Raw genomic sequence first — 21310 nt, 5'->3', positions numbered from 1 at the left:
AAATATCAAGAAGGTGGCAAAATATTCTGGAGGTTGTTGAAGAAGCTTAGGAATGGAGGAAAGAGTGCTATAAAAGGAGTTAGAGATGATAAAGGTGACATGAAAACAGGAGAAAAAGATATCCTTAAAATATGGAGTAATTACTTTGAAAAACTGCTAAATGAAACAAGCAGTGATGACAGCACAGTGGTAAAAAACACTGACCAGGTATGCAGTCAGGAATACATATCCATACTTGAAGTAGAAAAAGCCATCAAAGGCTTGAAATGTGGAAAGGCAGCAGGAGTAGATGATATTCGACCAGAAATGCTGAAGGATGGTGGTATAAGAGTCTTACAGTGGCTGCACTGCATAGTTCAGAAAGCCTGGATGAAAGTGAGAATTAGAGGGATTTCCCTACTGAGTGTTCCTGGCAAGATCTATGCAAGTATACTTGAGAAACGGTTGATAAGAATTGTGGAAGAAATGCTGGGTGAAGAACAAGCTGGAGTCAGGCCAAATAGAGGCTGTCAGGATCAGATCTTCACTTTACGACAAATAGTCGAGAAAGCATGGGAATATAACAAAGATCTGTATTTAGGTTTTGTCGATTTGGAAAAGGAATATGACAAGGTGCCAAGAGAGAAGCTATTCAATACGCTACAGTTATATGGTGTCAATGGGGCATTATATCAAGCAATACTTAGTCTTTATTTGAGTTGTAAGTCAGCAGTTAGAATTGAAGGAAGTACAAGAAGATGGTTTAATGTTAAATCTGGTGTGAGACAAGGATGTACATTATTCCCACTGTTATTCATTATTTATATGGATCACATTATGAAGGAAAGTGGTATTAAACATGATATCAAAATTGGAGATGTTAATGTCAGCTCTTTGCTTTATATGGACGATGTTATACTTCTAAATAAATCCGCTACAAGTCTGCAAGATTCTCTGACTAAATTGAATAACTGTTATAATAGATATGGTATGAAGGTCAGCAATAAAAAGACAAAGACAATGAAAATAGACAGAATCATTTTCAACTGTGTTGTGAATGGAGAACCTGTGGAACAAGTAAAACATTTCAGCTACTTAGGCACGATTTGTAGTGAAGATTGTAAATTAAATATAGAAATAGACAACAGAATCAGCAAAGCTGGTATGGTGGGAAGTCAATTGAATAAATTCATATGGAATAAAAGAGAAATTAGTCAGAACACTAAATTAGCTGTATACAAGACAGCGTTCAAACCAGTTTTAACTTATGGATCTGAGATCTGGGTCAGAAGTAAAACACTTGACCAAATACTAGAGACTGCAGATATGAGAGTCCTGAGAAAGATTAGAGGCATGAACAGATGGCATCAATGGCAATATCATATTAAAAACTAGGATATTAGGAAAGAACTTGGCATTGTCAGCATCCAGTAATGTGTTAGCAGAGCTAATCTCAGGTGGTATGGTCACTTAAATAGAATGGGAGAGGAAAGATTAGCAAAACAAGTATTCTCTGCCAAGTTGGCAGCAAAACAACCCAGAGGAAGACCAAGATATAGCTGGATTGATATGGGAAAGTAGACGACAGAAATGTAAGATCTGATAATGTTGGAGTCTTGACAAGTATGAGACTGATTTGGAGGAAAACTGTAGATAGGAAGAAAGTAATGATATAATTTTTTTTAATGTAGTACTATCATATCCTATACACCCCTTAATGGTACATGGCAGGAATTTGATCATAGAGTTTGAATTTGATTATGGATTCTTCCATCTCACCTGCCCTTCCCCCCTTTTTTTTTAATGGAACATTTTGAAAAAGAAGCTCTTGACTCAGACCCTCTCAATTTTCTATCTGGTTATGTGGAGGATGCATTCTTCATTTGGTCCCACAGCCCAGACAGACTCTTTCCTCTCTAACCTCAATAGTTTTCACCCTAGAATCCAGTTTACCATGGAAAAAGAAATTAATAATAGTTTAGCTTTTCTGGACACCTAGTATAACATGCCTATCCAATGGTAGCTTGTCCTATTCAGTATACAGGAAGCCCACCCATAATAACAGATATATTTACAAACTTTCCTGTCACCCCCCCCCTCAACAATATGATAGCATTAAAACAAACCAATACAGCCTAGAAACTTTCCAATGATTCCTCTCTTACACCAGAACTTAAATCATATACACCACACCTTATCTAATGGCTACAGTTTCCACAGTATCAAAAAAAAAAAACAATCCACCTTCACCCAATCCTCAACCTTCTCTTCAGAATGATTTTAGTAATGCTATCATCATCACTATATCTGAGGCACTTTAGAAAAATTAGCCAATCTTAAGAAATACAATCTCTGCAGAGCTTCCAGGCCCAACCGAAGACTTGCTACTCATACATTCCACTAAGGATAAGATCCTTCCTCTCTGTGTCTGGAGTATGTGAAGTGCCCTGTTACTGATAGCTGGCTAACTACGAACAGACAGGAAATCAGCCAACATCTGCATGGAAGAACACAAGAAATAAATCTGCAGACATGACTATGGACAACTTTGTGGACCATGCTTCATATACGACTCCTAGAATCAATTGGAAAAAGATCACCATGCTCCATCTTAGTAAATTTAGAAAAGAAACACTATTTGTGGAATCTGGAGCTGCTCTCAGAAAACTTCTGAAAATATGGGAAACACTAATACTTAAAAGATCCCACTTTACATCCTAGGCTGCCAAAAGGTGCCCACAGAGGGCATCCACCTAATTAGTACTCCAGTCTTTCTTTGATGTGTTCCACTAAGTTGCTGTGCGTGCATGTGTGTTACAAGTCTCATATTGCACTCACTGATGATGTCTCAGTGACAGATGAAATACTGGAAGAATTAAGTAATATTTTTAATCCTTTCTCAGTGCTGTTTCACTCCATTATGATTAACATGATTTTACACAGTTCAACACTGTAATGAAGACAATAGCATATAAATTAGCTTCTAATGTTTCTTGCACAAACATAGCATTTCCTTGTGTCAAACTTTTTCTTAGTGCTGGGCACATATGATATGCAATGCTCTGCCAACTTTCCTGAAATTCTATTTAATGGATCTACTTTGAGGATATGGTAATACTAATCTCCACCAAATGAAATAGTCTGCAATAATTCTGAAGCAATTCTTAATGGAATGAAGGCCTTCATTCCCCATTCCACTCCTTCAGCTACTATTCAAGTTTTGGTTCCCCAACAAGTGTGCTGAAGCAATCCAACATAAAAATTCACATCACAAATTGCTCAAATAAAAATATCAGCTTCACATTCAGTCTTTAACAACTATTAAAAAAAAAAAAAAAAACTAACTGAAATAGCTAAAAACTAAAGACATGCCCCTTCCCCACCTAAAATACCAACAGTTGAATTTTGTGTCATCTTGCTAATTCTATGGTGACATCACATAAAGATAACAGTAATCTCTAGGTGCCAGTCTTCTCCTCCAACTTAGGTATAGACAATTAAGGAAAAATTACCTCCCATAAATGATTCATTGCATAACTTCTGTGATCTTTTGTCAAAGAGACATCAGAAAAATTCTCATTAATATAGACACTATTAAGTCATCTGATTCAGATAGTAATCCCCTACAAACAGTGTTAAAAATGTGTGCTCTAGAATTACCTCATCCTGTACTGGCTATACAAGCTGTCATACTCAACTGACCTCTACCCAGCAGGATAGCAGCAACCTGCCTATACAATCACATCCCACTTCCCTCACCTCAAATCTTCTCAAAAACAATTGATTCCACACAGCAGGATTTCCAAGCCAACCTTACCCACTCTCTAGAGACAAGCTATGGAAAGCTAAGGAGAAATGAGAAATTCATGTGGTCACTTGTATTTCCGAAATATCTGACCAGGTATTTCAATCAGTATTCAAACTGCCACCTTCTAGTGTCTGCCTTCTGTACTTCACAACTGACCACAAGTTTCTTTTCTAGTTGTTTAGTGCATGTCATGGCAGACAGTTTCCTCTCATCGACTTCATTTCTCTTCTGCAAACTGCATAGTGCTCAAATGATTCAAGCTTTAAGATCTTCAATAATCCATGCCTTAAATAATGACAATGCCATTCTCCAGTGAGGCAAGGCAACCTTGTCCCACTGGAGAATGTGAAAATACTCTTCTCACATTTGGAGCAGTGCACCAAAAATCTCCTTAAGACTGATTCAGTCTGTTCAGATAATGGCAATCTGGTAATAAATGACCATTCTCCTAAACTCCCTCCAATAATTTTCTAAGATGCTATTTGTTTTCTAGACTATGTTTTTGAAGCATTTCATAGATACTGTTTCTCCACTATGCTTTGAACATGCAAAAATGTGAGGAACTCCTGGTCAACATACATCCATATCCAAGTTCAGCTGCAAACTCACTGAACCAACTTCTTATCTGCTACTCTCATTCTGGCTTCTTCTTTTGGAATAGTCTTCCTGATACTGTTTTTTTTTTTTTCCCAATGATTATGACTCCAGCCCTACAAAAAACACATCAGAAAATTCTTTTTCTTCATCACTCACTCATATGCAGAACACACAAACAGTATTGTTGTGTTATAGGTTCTGTGACCTCTCATTGGTAGAAGAGATTATATAACATATCTATGACAATCTTATTAAGTTCTCACCAGAATTGTCTACAAATAAGAACAAACTTACAATAAAAATTATTTTACATGCAACCATTTCAAAAATTAATTTTCTAAATCCATGAACAGTTCAAAATATACATTGCTTACAGTATATCTTTTTTTTAATTAAAAAAAGCAACCTGCATTTTCAGACATCAGCATCCAATCATACATAGCAATGGATTGTTTTGTCATGGCATTTGAAAATCCAGTATACTTCATCAGACCAAGTTCATCCACAAACTGGAAGGCACAATTCGCCTCATAAAAATTTGTTAATAAACATTAGGAGGAAGCAACATTGTCAGAACTTGTCCAGCACATTTTTCATATTCTTTAAACTAGTAACTATAAATTAACCTGAAATCAAAAGTATATTTTAAGTGTTCAGTAACTCATTGTTAGAGAACCTTAAGGCCAACGAGCAGCCAAGCATTTATGGCTTTCATAATAGGACAAAGTTGCTATTCTTATGCCTGTGAAGATATTTTCAGGTGTAAATTTCATGCATCTTCCTGGCCAGGTTTACTGATTGCAGGATAAATGCAAATTTCATGAAAAAAAAAAAAAAAAAAATCCTGCCACTTACTAATGAGACCAGCTAACTCATCCTCAGATGGAAAGTCTTAAAGATTCTTTGTATCCCAGATGAGATTTTAACCCAGATCTTTACAACTAAAGGATAGAATCAATATGACCAAGCTATGGCAGATCTATTCAGTAACTGAGCATGACCCAAAGATTAGCAATTATAAATTAAAAATTACTACATTATAAAGAAATTTATATTTCTATAATGTAATTATTATACAATTGACATTCACAAAAGTTGAACAAGAAATTTTTAGGCTGGACAATTGATCCCTCAAATTAATTTCAATCCAATATGTAATATACGTTCATTAACTTACAGAAGTCATAAATGCTGCAAACTTACACCAACATCAGCTTTCAGGGTTTCTAAAATCCTTTTCTTTTCTTCTTCATCAATATATATTTTATGACCATCACGAACAAAGTCATTGTCTTTGAGAGTAGGAACATTTTTTTCCTAAAAAAATAATGTGATAAGAAAAAGATAACACAGCAAAAAATGAGTTATACAGTATTCATAAGATGATCAATACATTTCAGCACTGAAATAATTACATAATCTTAGCACAGTGTGATAAGAAACTGTGTGTGTGCATGCACATGCAACAAACAAATATCTAACCATGTTAAATGTTGTAACAGGTCTATTTCCATAAATGAACCATCCCAAGGTTCGCTTGACCAAAATCACTGAAGTGTCTACGCTTCTATTACAGTGCTCTTATAGAGCAGAAGCATACCAACATTTGAAAAGTGAATGACTGGATTTTCAGATTTCAAATAAGATGCTTTTTATGTATCTTTCTACACATAAAATTTGTATTTGTCACATGACCTAGACATTTCCCAGAAAATTCAACTGAAAAAATGATTAAAAAAATATATGTAAATCATTTTTCTTTGGAATGTTTTCATATTGTAGACCCTACTACAGTTTACTGACGAGACAATCACTATATGGATGCACACACAATAGGAATCTAAACTTAAAAATTACATCTGTTAGAATATTCATACTTCATAAAAGCATGCCTATCAGATGTAGTAAGTATGTGAAACTATGTGTATTAAAGTACACATACTTTCACATGGACAATTGTTCGTGGTTATTTTACAAAAAAGCACCAATTTTAGTTTTTTTTTAAACAGCATATAATTGTTTTACAGTATATAACATCAGTAATGCTATCCTTGTTGGCTGGGATGTTATGTTCAATAACCAACAGGCTATGGGTTTGAATCCAGCTGCTGGCATCACCTGGTGCAATACTACCATCACCATGCTTATTGGAGGTCTGACATAGCTTGAAAAAGTTCCATGTCAGGTCTATGAACTATATAAAAAAATAAAAATTAATTTAAAAAAAAAAATCTCTGCCCACCAGTTTTAATGCACTATGGGTTAACAACCCTTCTGGGTAGAAGAGTTTCTGGTTTGTACAATTAATATAGTACAAATACATTTGATATAATTTTAAATTATAAATACATAATACTTAAAATATTTTAGTTAACGTCCAAATAATGTATAATTAGTATGACAAAAAGATACTGAAAAACAATGCCTGTAGATACTGAGAATTTAAAATTGTTCCTCCTGTTTGATACAGACTTCATTCAATATGCAATAGATTCTTTACTTATGATCACAGCAATTATGTAAAACTTCAGAATTTTTATTACTACTGATCATCTGCTAAGAGACTATTCAATCTAGGATAAAAACTGCATGAACTCCATAAACTATTCATAATATCTTTCCAGTGCATATAACGTCACCCAAATGCATTTGAAATGGTTTTATGTTTGTAAACAGAAACTCAGCTAACTCAGAAAAATAATTAGTACTTCACAGATACCACCCAGGAAAAACTAACTCAGTGCTGCAAAAAAAAATTGATGAACCAAATATTAAGTAATCACAAATGTAGCAAACTGATATGTTTAAAATGTCATTCACCACCCTATGTATAAGTTAGCTGGTGTATATTTAGTCCATTTCTTTTCCCCTTTCATTCATTCTCTTTCATTTTTTTTTTGGCATCGATTTATACACAAACGCTTGTATTAAAAATATCAGTTTACTAAATATTGTCTATCAAAATGAAATCAATTTATGAATAAAAAATCATTGACTGCAAACTGATTTTGCAATTAACATTCTTTTCTACACTAATGATGTAGGAAAGAAATATTTTTTGTACAATAAAATCCTGCCTTACAATGTTTTGCTTTACAATGATCCAGTCATATGATCATTTTCAATTATGACTAATTCTAATTTATACAACACTTCATCTACTCAACCAACAGTTTTAGTGACATGATGCTCCCATGAATCAACTAATAAGTAGTTTTCATGGACTATTTGTTTATGCCATCATTGCATCTGTGTTTTAGTGTTTGCTGTGAATTATAAACTGGTTATATTTTATTTTAACGTTGCTAATAAGGATGAGAGAAACCTTTATCAGGTGTTTTCAATCAAATCGTGAGTGAGCCAATCTCATACAGAGGCAGAGGGTTTTTTCCTCCTGGAAATGCCAGCTTTTCGTCTCAAAACAAGCAAACAAACCAGCTCCATGAACACATATCTACAGATAGAGGATATTAACTGTCAAAATGCAAGAGATTAGAACCTCACATCTTATCTTTCTGTTGCACATTATGGATCTCAGATAGCAATCCTTGATAGTCAATCTCAAGGATGGAGATGACACTTGATAGAACAAGAATAATGGCAGATAAAAATCAAAGTAAAGACTGTTGCTACCAGATAAAACAAGAAAACTCAAGCCTACTATATTAGATATTAAGATTATAATTAATCAATTTATTAACCATTTAGTAGTAAGGCGTATTTTAAACTAGTACGCCTGTTTTTGAGAAATATAAAGGAAAAAAAAAAAGATAAGATACCATTCAATATATGATCTACAAAAGATTAACAAAAAATTTAATGATTCCATACCAGATACATTTCAGCATTTATTGGCCACCATCCATACTGGTTTATTTTATTTTATTTTTTTTTGTATACTTATATGAGTAACTTTTTCGTGTGAACATGTCTGCTCTCTAGCTTAACTTAATTTTGTAACCTGATAGATGATAATAATAACAGGACTCTAGCTTTGATGTAGTGAAGTTTTTTTTTTTTCTGCCAGAGGTCAAGCAAATAGTTTTAATGATTGATTTAGCATACCACGAAGATTGTAGTGCAGCTGGTTTCTTTGTGTGTGTGTGTATTTGTATATTCACAGCCAAACAAAATTGGTATCCTTGGCTGAAATCAGACGCTGTGAGAGTACCAATTTTGTTTGGCTGTGAATGTGTCTCTCAGATCATTAGCAGTTTCTTGCAATCAAATTTATCCAAGTTAAAAGTATTTTGTAATATACATACTACAATATTTTTCAAAATTCCAAAATATTCTTTTACTTTTAAAATTACTTCTTGGTAGTATTAGTTCTTGTCTATCTTATTGCATGTCTGATGACCTGCTGTATTCTGTATACTTCTGGTATGTGGAACCCTTTCCTTCATGCTTACACGGTGATCAGAATACATCTTAAAAATTAGGAAAACAACTACTGTGTTAGAGTAAAACTTCAGTTTAACATAAACCAAAATAATCACTTGACGTTTTGAGCTTCACATTAGTCATCATATGGAGTATACACATATATACAAAGAAACCAGCTGCACTACAATCTTCACAGTATGCTAAATTACTGATCAACAGTTGAAACTATTTGCCTGACCTTTGGCAGAAAAAAAAAAAAAACTTGACTACATCAAAGCTAGAGTCTTGTTGTTATTATCTATCAGGTTAGAAAATTTAGTTAAGCTAGAGAGCAGACATGTTCACACAAAAAAGTTGTTCCTATAAGAATACAAAAAAAAAAATAAATAAATAAAATAAACCAGTATGGATGGTGACCAATAAAAGCTGAAATGTATCTGGTATGGAATCATTAAATATTTTGTCCATCTTTTGTAGATCATATACTGAATGGTATCTTATCTTTTCTCTTTATATTTCTCAAAAACAGCATACTGGTTTAAAATATGCATTACTACTAAACTGTTAATAAATTGATTAATTATAATCTTAGTACCCAATGTAATAGGCTTAAGTTTTCTTGTTTTCGCTGGTAGCAACAGTCTTTACTTTGATTTTTATCTGTCATTATATTTTTGTTCTTATCAAGTGTCATCTCCATCCTTGAGATCGACTATCAACGATCGCTATCTTCAGCAACTTGAAGGTGAAATGTTAGCATTAAAGTGTTTACTTCCTTACTTTAAGTGTTGTGTAAATCCACTAAATCTTCTTAAATTTTTTTTTAAATTTAGATTAAAAATAAAATAACAAACATCAGTACTTACTCTTTCCTTTTCACTAGCTTCTCTATCAACTGTTGAGCCCTACAATCAAATAATGTAATTTTACAAACTGCAATGTGTATGTATGTATGTATGTTTATATATATATATATATATATATATATATATATATATATATACTGACTATAACCGAGACCAGAATAATAATTAAATTTATTCAAAATGCAACATGTTTCATCGGATTGTCCGACTTCTAATAGAAAGCAAATAAACACTATAAGAAACATCGTATCACTATAAAAATGACTATTATAAAATTCAGTTAGCTTTGAACTGTAGCTACAGTCTGTGTTGAAGTTTTATTGTTAAGCAGCTGTGTGCATCTGATTTCACGAGCATGCCAATATCGGATAACAGAGCTGAAAGAGTCCAGTAGATTATAGCTAAGGTTATTATTTATGTGATGAGGGTCCATAACAATTTCCTTAGACTCGATTATGCGGCGCTCCACCTCGTCACGGCATATATGAAGGTTTGAAGTTGTTGTCCAGTTTATTTCATGTTGACGGCCTTCATCATTTGTGTTTACTGAAAACAGTACATGGCTAGACAGGGCACTTGCCCTAGTTCTTTTGTAAGCAATGTCCCTCTGACATTCTTCCAGATGTAGGAGGATGGATTTTTCAGTTTGGCCATAGTATTGCTACCTGCAGTCACACATGATTTTGTACACTCCTGGGAATTGTAGATAGTTGTGAGCTTGTTTGTATTTGCATAAAATCGATCTTTTATATATATATATATATATATATATATATATATATATATATATATAAAAGATCGATTAAATAAGTCATGAATTTTTGTATAATTTTAAAGAAAAGAAAAAGAAATGGCAGTACAGTAATGTGAAACTAAGCAATAAACAAATTATCTGATTTACTCATTATTCAAGTGTAATCAAGGTAGTACAATCTTGAATAACCCAGACACAAAAGTCCTTCAATCTTCATGTCATCTCTAAAATTATACAAAAATTCATGACTTATTTTTAATGATATTAACACCATATGAAATATTTTATAAAAAAGATGTTTTATTAACTTGCTTATACAGGGTGTCCCAAAATTCACGCAAGAAGTAATTTTGATAGAAAATACAGGTTTTTAATTAAAAATTGTAATTTCTTATTGATTCATAAAGTATGCAGAATAGGGTTATGCATGGAATAGCATATTGGGTAAATGGCCTCCACGGCTTTGCTGGCACATACGCACTCTTTAGTCAAAATTTTCCATGACTGTTTTGCATAAATGTGGCTGAATTTCATTGCTACAGCGCTCAATTTCCTCCTTCAAGGCATGGGTGGTCATGGGCTTGTTGGCATAAACCTTAGATTTCAAAAAACCCCAAAGAAAAAAGTCCAACGGCATTAAGTCACATGATCTGGGTGGCCAATTCTGATCACCAAAATGGGAAATTACATGACCAAGAAATGATTCATGCAGTAATCGAATTGTTTCTCAGGCTGTATGGCATGTGGCACCATCTTGTTGAAACCACATGTCGTCCACATCCATATCTTGCAATTTAGGCACAAAAAACTGGATTATCATGTCGCAATAGTGAGCACCATTAACTGTTATTGCCTTACCAGCCGCATTTTCGAAGAAGAATGGACCGATGATGCCTCCAGCCCAAAATCCGCACCAAACAGTGACACGTTGTGGATGTATTTGTTTCTCAGCAATCACTCCTGGATTTTCTGAACCCCTAATGCGACAATTTTGTCGATTAACGAAGCCATCAAGATGAAAATGAGCCTCATCGCTGAAGATGATTTTGTTCGAAAAATAAGCATCCACTTGTTGTTGTTCCATAATCCATTCAACAAACTCTCTTCGCTGTGTGTGTGGTCAGTAGGCTTCAGTTCTTGAGTCAATTGAACTTTGTAAGCATAAAGATGCAAATCTTTCGTGAGAATACGCTGTAGAGAGCTTCTCGAAATGTCCAAATCAAGACCACGGTGCCGAATTGATGTTCCTGGCTCTTGGTAACACTCTCACGAACTGCTTCGATGTTTTCTGTTGAAGGACAGCCAGAGTATATAAGATCACTAATTGATCCAGTTTCCTTGAATTTTTAAATTAATCTTTTCACAGTTGATGAAGTTAAATCACTATTCCGACCATATTTTGTACGAAAATTGCAAACTGTAGCTGCTAAAACTTCATTATTTTTAAAATATTGCTCAACAATGAAAATGCGTTGTTCTTTCTTGTAGTGCTCCATTTTTAATAACCCTGAACTGTCAGCTGTCACGCTGTCTTTTTTTCTCATTGGCAACACTTTACCGCACAAATGGCGGTAAATTTAAATCTTGCGTGAATTTTGGGACACCCTGTATTTCGCTGGATTACAAATCAGAATCAGAGTAAAACACAGCATGTGTAAGTGAAACAATACAGTTGCAACAGACAAAAGATCTAAAATCCTAATTTTAGGATTTTAGATCTTTTATATATATATATATATTGCAGGCATGTGGGAGTTGCTCTTAAGATAAGTCTCCCAAATTTTTGGCAAATTAATGCAACCATAATTGTTCAGGTTAGGAGAATTCTTCATAACCATGGCTTCATAGCACCATGACAAAAAAAAATAATCATTCGAATGACTTCAAAATAGCACACTAGTTTTCAAAGCATGGTCTGCTAGTCCTGACTTAGGATAATAATGGTAGCAAACGTATTTTTTATGTTCTTCAAGGAACACAACATTAACATTCCTATTCCCTGTGTCAGAGGTACATCAGAAAAGATAGCCAAAGTACTAATGAAACATGGATTTGCACCACATTCAAACCTCATGTTAAATTAGCAACTCTGATCCACTCTCCTAAGGATAGACTTCACCCTCTAGTATACCCTGGAGTATATGAAGGTCCTTGTGACTGTGACTTGACTACTGTGGGCAGACAAGAAAGATCTGTTAACATCTTCCTGGAAGAACATAAAAAATACATTTGCTAGCATTATTATGGTAAGTCAGGACTAGCAGATCATGCTTTGGACACCCGCTTCACACAGGATTAGATGGAAGAAAAACTAATGTGCTATTGAGAAATCATTACAGATCCAAAAGATTATTTTTTGAGTCAATCATGGCTATGAAGAATTCTCCTAACCTGAACAATTATGATTGCATTAATTTACCAAACATTTAGGAGACTTATCTTAAGAGCAACTCCCATATATACCCGCAATATTTTTTTACAACATGAGAAGGTGCCAAATTAGGATTTTAGATCTTTGTCTGTTACAACTATATTGTTTCACTTACTGTCATGTATACATACTGTGTTGTACTCTGATGATGCTGATTTGTAAACCAGCAAAATATAAGTTAATACAACCTCTTTTTATAAAATAGTTCATATGGTGTTGTTAATACTCTTAAAAATAAGTCATGAATAACCTTCAACACCTAAGCTTATCTGTTAGAATTATATACAAAAGCAATGCTAAAAAAATTTCAATATCAACAATTCAAACTAGCTCTATCTGGGATCAGTGCTTTTATTCCCCAGTCCACTCCACTCAAAACCTTTGATCATTATTATTATTGTTGTTGTTCCGGGCAACTCCATGGAGTCAACAGACTCATCAAGGGAGGCCCTGACATCATGTCAAGAACAATTATTCAACATTGACACAGTATCTATCATACCTTGCCTTGAACTCATTCATGGTCGTAGCACCCACAACAGACTCTGGAAGCTTATTCCACTCATTCACCACTCTCCAAGTAAAAAACCTAGCTCTAACACCCTTGTCAACCACACTCTTGCCCAGTTCCATGCATGACCCCTAGTCCTCCCACCACCAGTCATATTTTCAAAAATATCTTCTGGATCAATCTTATAGAAACCCTTCAGTAAGTTGAATGTCTCAATCATATCACTCCTCCTTCGCCCATCGTCCAATCTCTGCAACCCACAAATCTTCAACCTATTCTCATAAGGTTCATTCCACAGACCTGCTATCATCTTGGTCACTCGTCTCTGGATCCTCTCCACTTCCTCCCCATCACGAAGAAACCCTGGTGCCTATAACTGGGCACAGTAGTCCAGATGGGGTCTTATCAAGGCTCGATACAGAGGAACAACAACTTGCTTGTCTCTGCATGTTAAAGTATTTTTCAGAAGCCAAGTGATTTGATGAGCTGATTTAGTCACTTTTGCAATGTGCCCCCTAAACTTCAATTCCCTATCCACTAACACTCCCAAATCCCTGGCCTCAATCTCCTGGAGTATGGTTCCACCAATGCAATATACTGCTGCTATTCTTTTCACCCCAAAGTGTATAACCTTACACTTTGCCACATTAAACTGACATCCATTTTTCCTAGCCCAGTCCTCCAAACTATCCAAATCATCCTGCAAAATTTTGACATCCTGTGCACTCACAATTGCTCTACCCAACTTTGCATCATCAGCAAACAAATGAACACTTCCTCTCAGATCCTTTCCTATATAGTTAATGAACAAATTGAACAGTAGTGGTCCAAGAACAGAACCCTGCGGCACACCACTAGTCACAGGCTGTCTTTTGGAGTCTACTCCTGAATAAACCACTCTCTGATATCTCTCCGTCAACCACCCTCCTATCCATCTCGCCAATCCTATATCCATCCCCATATGCTGCATTTTACTGATTAGAATTCCATGTGGTATCCTGTCAAAGGCCTTAGCAAGGTCCAGTAGAATCACTGTAAACCCATTACCCTTATGTAGTTCAGCCGGCACTGTATTATAATACAGTGAGCAAGTTACTGAAGCATGACTAGATTCCATCCACCCCCCCCCCATCTCTACAAGAGATCTATGGCAGATTTCCAAGTGAACATTACCTCTATGTGGACATGTACCACAGAAAGGTTGGAAGAAACCAGTTTCTTAGAATCTTTACATATAAAGGTCATTATGAGGTCTGGAAGTGAGGCCTACTCACTAATTATCATCCTTTGGTGTACTACTCATTTTATGAAACTGGAAAGAAAGGTCTCTGTCTGGTGAATCTACTACATGTGCTATGAATGTTTTGAAAAACCCTGTCTGAGGCAGGAGTAAACCCCTGGTTGTTTCAACCAGAGAGCACTGATAGAGACTGGGCTACAGAAGCATTACTACATGTTATGGTAGATGACATCCTTTCTTCAGACTTCAAATGAAGTTGTCTCCAATTCTGTTTCATTGCCTATTATTCATTTAATAGGTGTGTGACCAAGTTTGCTAGCACCAAGAACATATATGGGATTTTCAGATGTTTGTGAGCCACAACATATTTTCTAAAAAGTTTAATTAAAAATAACATAAATATGGACTATATAGAATAGAAAATAAGATTAAATATAAATAGACATAAATATATGTGTGAAAAATATTTACATATCATGAATTTTTGTCTATTATAATAAACACAATAAAAACCAAAACTGTCTCAAGAGATGCAGCGAACGCCCTCACAAACTGCATGTGGCTTACAAGTCAAGAATTGGTCACTACTGTTATATATAGTCTCTCACTGACCAATAAACTATCTATTGTTTTTCTGATGAAAGCACATTTCATTGCCTCTCCATTTGACAACCTTGTGATGCACAAACTTCAATATCTACAACTAGTACCTTAAACACAGATCTCAAAATTTTTCAGTGAGGTGAAAGTAGCCTATCTTCAATGTTACCAAACACAGTTCTTGTACATACGTTTACTAATAGCCTTTTCCATGCATAAACATCACAAATTCTCAGACTGTTTGTTTCTGCCTTTTTTTTTTTTTTTGCTACCAGCTTGGACAGATACTGTTGAAATGTACTAGCACCCATTATTTCTCTACTTTTCTCTTAACTTGTAACAGTACAAGCGACAGCACAACATCCATTTACAGCCCAAATGCTCTTTCTCTTTCATTTCAGCCTAATACCTGAGCAGCCTTGTTTGCAAAGGATTCCACAAGGATTACAACCTCCAGATATTGTTTTTAATTTTGTTAATTCTGTTAATGTTGTTAATACTTAAAAATAAGGCCTCAGGTGCAGAGGGAATTACAGCTGAGTCAATTAAGACTACAGAGGATGGAGGGATAAAAGTGTTTCATAGATTGATTATAAGAAAATGGAAGATAGGATCATGGCCTAGAGACTGGAAAATGTCGATTTTCACACCACTACACAGAGAGGAGATGTGAAGGATCGCAAGAACTATAGAACTGCTAGTTTAATCTCTCATGCAAAGAAGATTTCATTTAAGATCTCAATATGATTGAGGCCAAGGTTAAGGCAGAGATGAGGAACAAGTAGGTTTTAGGAAAGGTAAGGGTACCAGAGATCAGATCTTTTGCCTTAGATCAGCAAGAAGTATAAGGAATTTAGACTCCCTACTGTGTAATGTGTTTCACAGACTACTCTAAACCGTTTGACTGTTCAGAATGTGAAATTGTGGGAAGTAATGAATATAATGAGTTTTCCTCAACACATTATTAGGCTGACAGCTAACACTTGTAAAGTGAGCAAGAAGCCACAGTAAGAACAGGTGTTGGATTAACTGATTAGCTTCAGGTTGAAAAGGGACTTAGGCAAGCATGCCTATTTTATCCTCACATGTTTAGTATGTATACTCAGGACATCATGTGTGTAACATTGGATTAGCTTAAGGCAGGAATTAGGATAGATAGTAAATCTATTAGTAATTTGGGTACATTAATGATAGAATAATCCTTTATAATGACAAGGAAACATTAAGACAAATCCTTGACAAAGTTAATGAGATCAGTAAGAACAGAGGACTTCAGTTCAATCCTAGCAAAACAAAGATTATGGTTCTCAAAGGAAACACAGACAGGAAAACTCCTGAGAAATAAGTCTATTTTAATGGAGAAAGAATTGAGAAAGCAGCAAGTTCAAGTACCTGGGATCTATTATTAATGTGAAGAATTGCTGTTCAGAAGATTAAGAATGGCAAACAACAGCCAGAAACTTGTCTAAAATCTGGAAGAATGGATCTATCTCCATAAGAACAAACTTGAGAATTCTAAATGCAGCTGTTTTTCCAACAGCAACTTATGGATATGAAACTTGGAACCTAAAGAAGTCTGATATGAAAAGGGTTGTTTTTGAGATATAGTGTTACAGAAGATATCATATATCTTCTGTAACACTATTGTTGAGGATATCATATACTGGAAAGCAGGGAAATGGATGGGTGTTAGAAAGGATAAGTAGAACTTTAAAGCTCCTTAAGGATATCAACAGAAGACAGTTGAAATACTTCGGACACACTGAGAGGATGGACTTCTTTTTCCTAGAAAAAGAGGAAGGATAGACCATCAATGAGATGGATGGGTGGCAAGTCTGGAGTGACTGATCTTCAGAGAGTTGAAGCCTCCAGAAAATCAAGGACTGGTGTGGCATATCATCGAGCAACTGAGTAACCACATGTCATGTGATGATGTGCAATGAATAGATGGATTACCATAATGATATTACTAGTAGACATCTAAACTCCTGATGTTTGAGATTTTTTTTTTTTGCTTATGTTCTTGTTTTCCCCTTAACACCGGCATAGAACAATTAATGTAACTGAGACCCATATTAGTGACTAATGTGGGTCTCAGTTACCATAAAATAAATAGTAATCAGAAACATTCAATGAATTTTTTCATGCCCACTAAACTTTGACCCACTTTCCTATATAGTTATGTATTAGAGATTTATTTTTGTTCGTTTCGAGAGAAAGAACAAATCTTCGCGTCTGCATCTTGAAAAGAAACTGATGAAGTGGTTTGCAGATAAACATGTTAACAGCATAAAATGAAGAGAATAAAGCATTTATGGCTGCATGTCATACATTAATCTCTGAATAAAGAAACTTAATTCAGTGCACAAATAGATGTATGTTTGCGATTTCATAACATCTGAACAATTTTTTATTCTTAAAATCAATTAATTTTTTTTTTCTAATTGGTGAAGTATTTATGTCCCAATATAACAGAAAAGTGATGCCCACATACCTTTTTTTAAATAAACACTAGTAAACTTAAAAACTTTATGGATCGGAATATGAAACTTCAGATCACTTAAGCTGTTGAGAGGTGAACAAGTGACTGCTGTGGACTGATTTAATGTCACGGTTAAATGAAAGACATTATGATCATCAATAACAGCAAATACTGTTCAATTACAAAACATGCACATGACTCAATAAAAGTGGTTAAAACTAAGGGAGGTAATATTATTACTCTTGAAAAGAAACTGCTGAAGTAGTTTGCAGAGCAATATGAAAAAAGATACCTCATTAGAAATGATTGCGAAAAGGTGCAAACCATATTTTCTGACTTGAAAAATAAGATCTAAGTTGTACATTCAAATTTAAAGCAAATTAAATTTGTTAAAATTTCACTTTTTAAATTAAAATATATTTCAAAACTGTTTATTTTTTATTATTTAAAGAAAATATGTTCTTTAACAATGAAAGGTCATAAAATCTTTTTTAAAATAATCTTTATTAGAATACCATCTGTTTACAGCATTACAGCAATAATCAGATAATTTTGTAGAAGGCAAAAATTGGTCCCAATTTCTTTCTGATCATGAAATTTGCTTACTGTACTCTTTTCAGTCACAGTCATGATAAGCAGCCTCCCACTGTATTTAGAAACTTGAGGGTAGACTAGTAATATTTGTGAACTGAAATCTGCAATACTTGTTTGAATTTCACTGCTCATCATATTTGGCAAAAATATTTGTAAGTGATTGTTCCTTTGCATTTTGAAAAGGAAATATTTTGAAACCAAATAAATTATACTTCCTGAGAAAAATATAGGTAATAAATATATATTACAGTACTTAAAGATGAAATTGGTAGTGTAAAAAAAGTATTTGACTACCAGCATTATGAACTCTCATCTGGCCAAATTGTGTCATGTTAATATAGCTTATCCACAGCAATCAGTAGTTACTTTGATAAATATCCATGAACCGGGAGAGTAGCAATAATCATCACTCCTTATTTAACTGCAGCACTTAGACCAGCATCAAAGTCAGAAACAGTTCATCTTCAACAGAATGAAGCATGCAACTTAGAGAAGGCTGAATATAATTTAACTCACTGTACCATTTTTCAATAATTCCAGTTAAGAATGTTAAATCCGAGTTTTGTTGTCAAATATTTCTTTTTGTTCTCTATCATGTTAATTCATACTATGAATTCTATTAATAACAATTTTCAATTCTATGTATTTCTCATTTTTCAAGTTAAAAATTGATGATTTCAAAGTAGTACTTCAAAGATGAAGCAAATAATAAAACAAAGGATGAAAAACACAATACACTAATATATTTACACTAACCTTGAGATCATATTTACGATGAACACCAAGTGAACTACTAAAAATATTCCTCATCACAACCAAATATGTTTCAGCACCTTCAACTGTGAGCCGGTACATGCCTAAATATTGTGGTAGCAGAGTTCTTCCATGTCTTTCTACAATATACTAAAAATAATATAAATTATATAAACTTATTATGGTAAGTTAGATTAAATTTCATCAAATTTTTAAGACAAAAAATTATCCAACCAGTAGTACTTTTCATGGACAGAAGGCTGCAAAGAAGAAATTAATCTATATTGTACATAAATAATTTTTAAAGCATACTTCAGAAAAAAACTTTCGAAATACAGAAGCAGAAAGGATAAATGACAAAGGAGTAAAGATAGTTCAAATGAATGTGGAATTGAATTGTCAACATATGGCATATGATTCCCACACATTAGAAGAAATGTGGTATAGTACTGCCGATACTATTTAGGCATTATTATTATTTCATATTAAATGAATTAGTGATGCATACTATACTGTCACATAATATGTTTACAGTTAAAAATTTCTCTATTTAAAATGCATGCAAGTTAAGATTTTAACAAGTATAATAAGAGAAAAACATAAGCAATTTTCTTTGAAGGATTCAACAATCTAATCCAAAAAAATAGGCATTATAATATTATCTTTAAGTTTTAAAAGAGGTAAACCGTGAGTAGACATATCGATACAAAATAAATAATGGAAAAAACTCACGTAGAAAGATTATTTAATAGTATAATTTTCGCCTGTGTGTCACAGGCATCTTCAGTACATTAAGCTCAAAATTAAACACTAACTGACAATTCCAAAAAGCGCCACCTAAGAAGCTGGTGTAAGTTAACTAAAAAGGTCAATAACTTTCCTAAAAAAAAATATAAAAATTAATACAATAAAAAGTTAGGAAAGATTAGCTGATTTGTAAAGTACTATCGCCCATAAAGGAGATAGACGTAAGCTGTTGGATCTGTTTAAGTTAGGAGAATGAAGTAGAGTTTCACATGTTTCTTTATAAAGGCATTCCATGAGAAACTGACTTTTGTGAAGAACTCTTGTCTTTCTCCAATGAACTCTGTGTCTAGTGAAGATGGCATGTTCAGAAAGTCCAGACTTTTCAGGTTTAAAGTATTCAATATAAGATTGGTGGTGTTCTAGCCGAATAGAGGCAGATCTTCCCGTTTGTCCGAAATAAGATAATCCACAAGAGCACGGAATCTGGTAGACACCTGGATGATTAAGATGTGGAAGCTTGTCCTTAGGAGAAGTGAGAAAGGTGGAGATTTTTCTAAACGGTCGAAAAGCAACAAAAATATTTTGTTGGTTTTAAAACTTTTGCTATACGTTCACTGATGCCTTGTACATGAGGGATAGTAATGCGCGTTATTTCCTCTGTGTTTGAAGAGGAAGACATATTAAAACTACTCAAAGTTCTTTTAATGAAGCAATTCTTATAACCATTAGATAGAAAGGAAGAAGTTATATGTTGTAGTTCTTTCTGTAAAAGATCGTCTGTAGAACAAAAGGAGTGGGTCGGATGAACCAGTGTTTTAATAGTTCCTGCCTTTTGACTGGGATGGTGATGAGATTCTGCATGGATATAATGGCCTGTATGAGTCTTCTTTCTATAAACTGAGAAATGTAGGTTACCATCTGGTTGGCGAAGAATTAGAACATCTAAAAAGGCCAACTGCTTATTTGATTCTACTTCTAGGGTAAACTTGATCCTAGGATGAAATGCGTTTAACTTAGTGAGAAATTGTTGAAGTTCATCAGAAGAGCCATTCCATACAGCAAAAATGTCATCGACATATCTGAACCAATGAGTAGGTCCGGGAGAAATATTGTCAAAGATACGTTGTTCAAAATGTTCCATAAAGAAATTAGAGATAGCAGGAGAAAGAGGATTACCCATTGCTGTTCCTTCAATTTGTTGATACAAATTCTTTTTCATGCCAAGCCTCCTCGTCCTAATCTTTCTTACTCTGAGTTTAAAGCATTGAAATCACTGAAGAATAACAATAATTTAATAATTACGAAAGCTGATAACGGGAAGGCTGTAGTGATTCAAGATAGGAAGGAATATGAGAGAAAAATGTCTCTTTTACTTCGCGACTATTCAACTTATAGGCCTCTTACATCAGATCCTACCCGGAGTCAATTGAAGAGACTTAATTCTCTTATAGATAATGTATCTACATGGAATGAAGATCAAAAGAAAAAACTTAAAACCTTCTTCGGTCGTCTACCTAGATTGTATGATCTTCCAAAAGTTCATAAACCAGGCATTCCGTTAA

General features: G+C 34.2%; 1 protein-coding gene across 1 annotated transcript in view; it reads right to left on the bottom strand.

Annotated features, from left to right (window-relative positions):
* The window catches only part of LOC150094548 (phosphatidylinositol 5-phosphate 4-kinase type-2 alpha-like), a 174903-nt gene that overhangs the window by 34057 nt on the left and 119536 nt on the right, over window positions 1-21310 (bottom strand). The window contains exons 5-7 of the mRNA XM_090412392.1: window positions 19005-19151; window positions 9637-9675; window positions 5588-5701 (exon numbers count right to left, since the gene is read on the bottom strand). Of these exons, the coding sequence (XP_090268518.1) occupies window positions 5588-5701; window positions 9637-9675; window positions 19005-19151 (300 nt within the window). The remainder of the gene's footprint in view (window positions 1-5587; window positions 5702-9636; window positions 9676-19004; window positions 19152-21310) is intronic.

The sequence above is a fragment of the Typopeltis vanoorti genome, chromosome 22 (assembly GCF_054136105.1).
Source record: "Typopeltis vanoorti isolate ZY-2024b chromosome 22, IOZ_Tvanoo_1.0, whole genome shotgun sequence".
Classification (NCBI taxonomy): domain Eukaryota; kingdom Metazoa; phylum Arthropoda; class Arachnida; order Uropygi; family Thelyphonidae; genus Typopeltis; species Typopeltis vanoorti.
The sequence above is the reverse complement of the archived record's forward strand: the minus strand, read 5'-3'. Positions and strand labels throughout refer to the sequence as shown.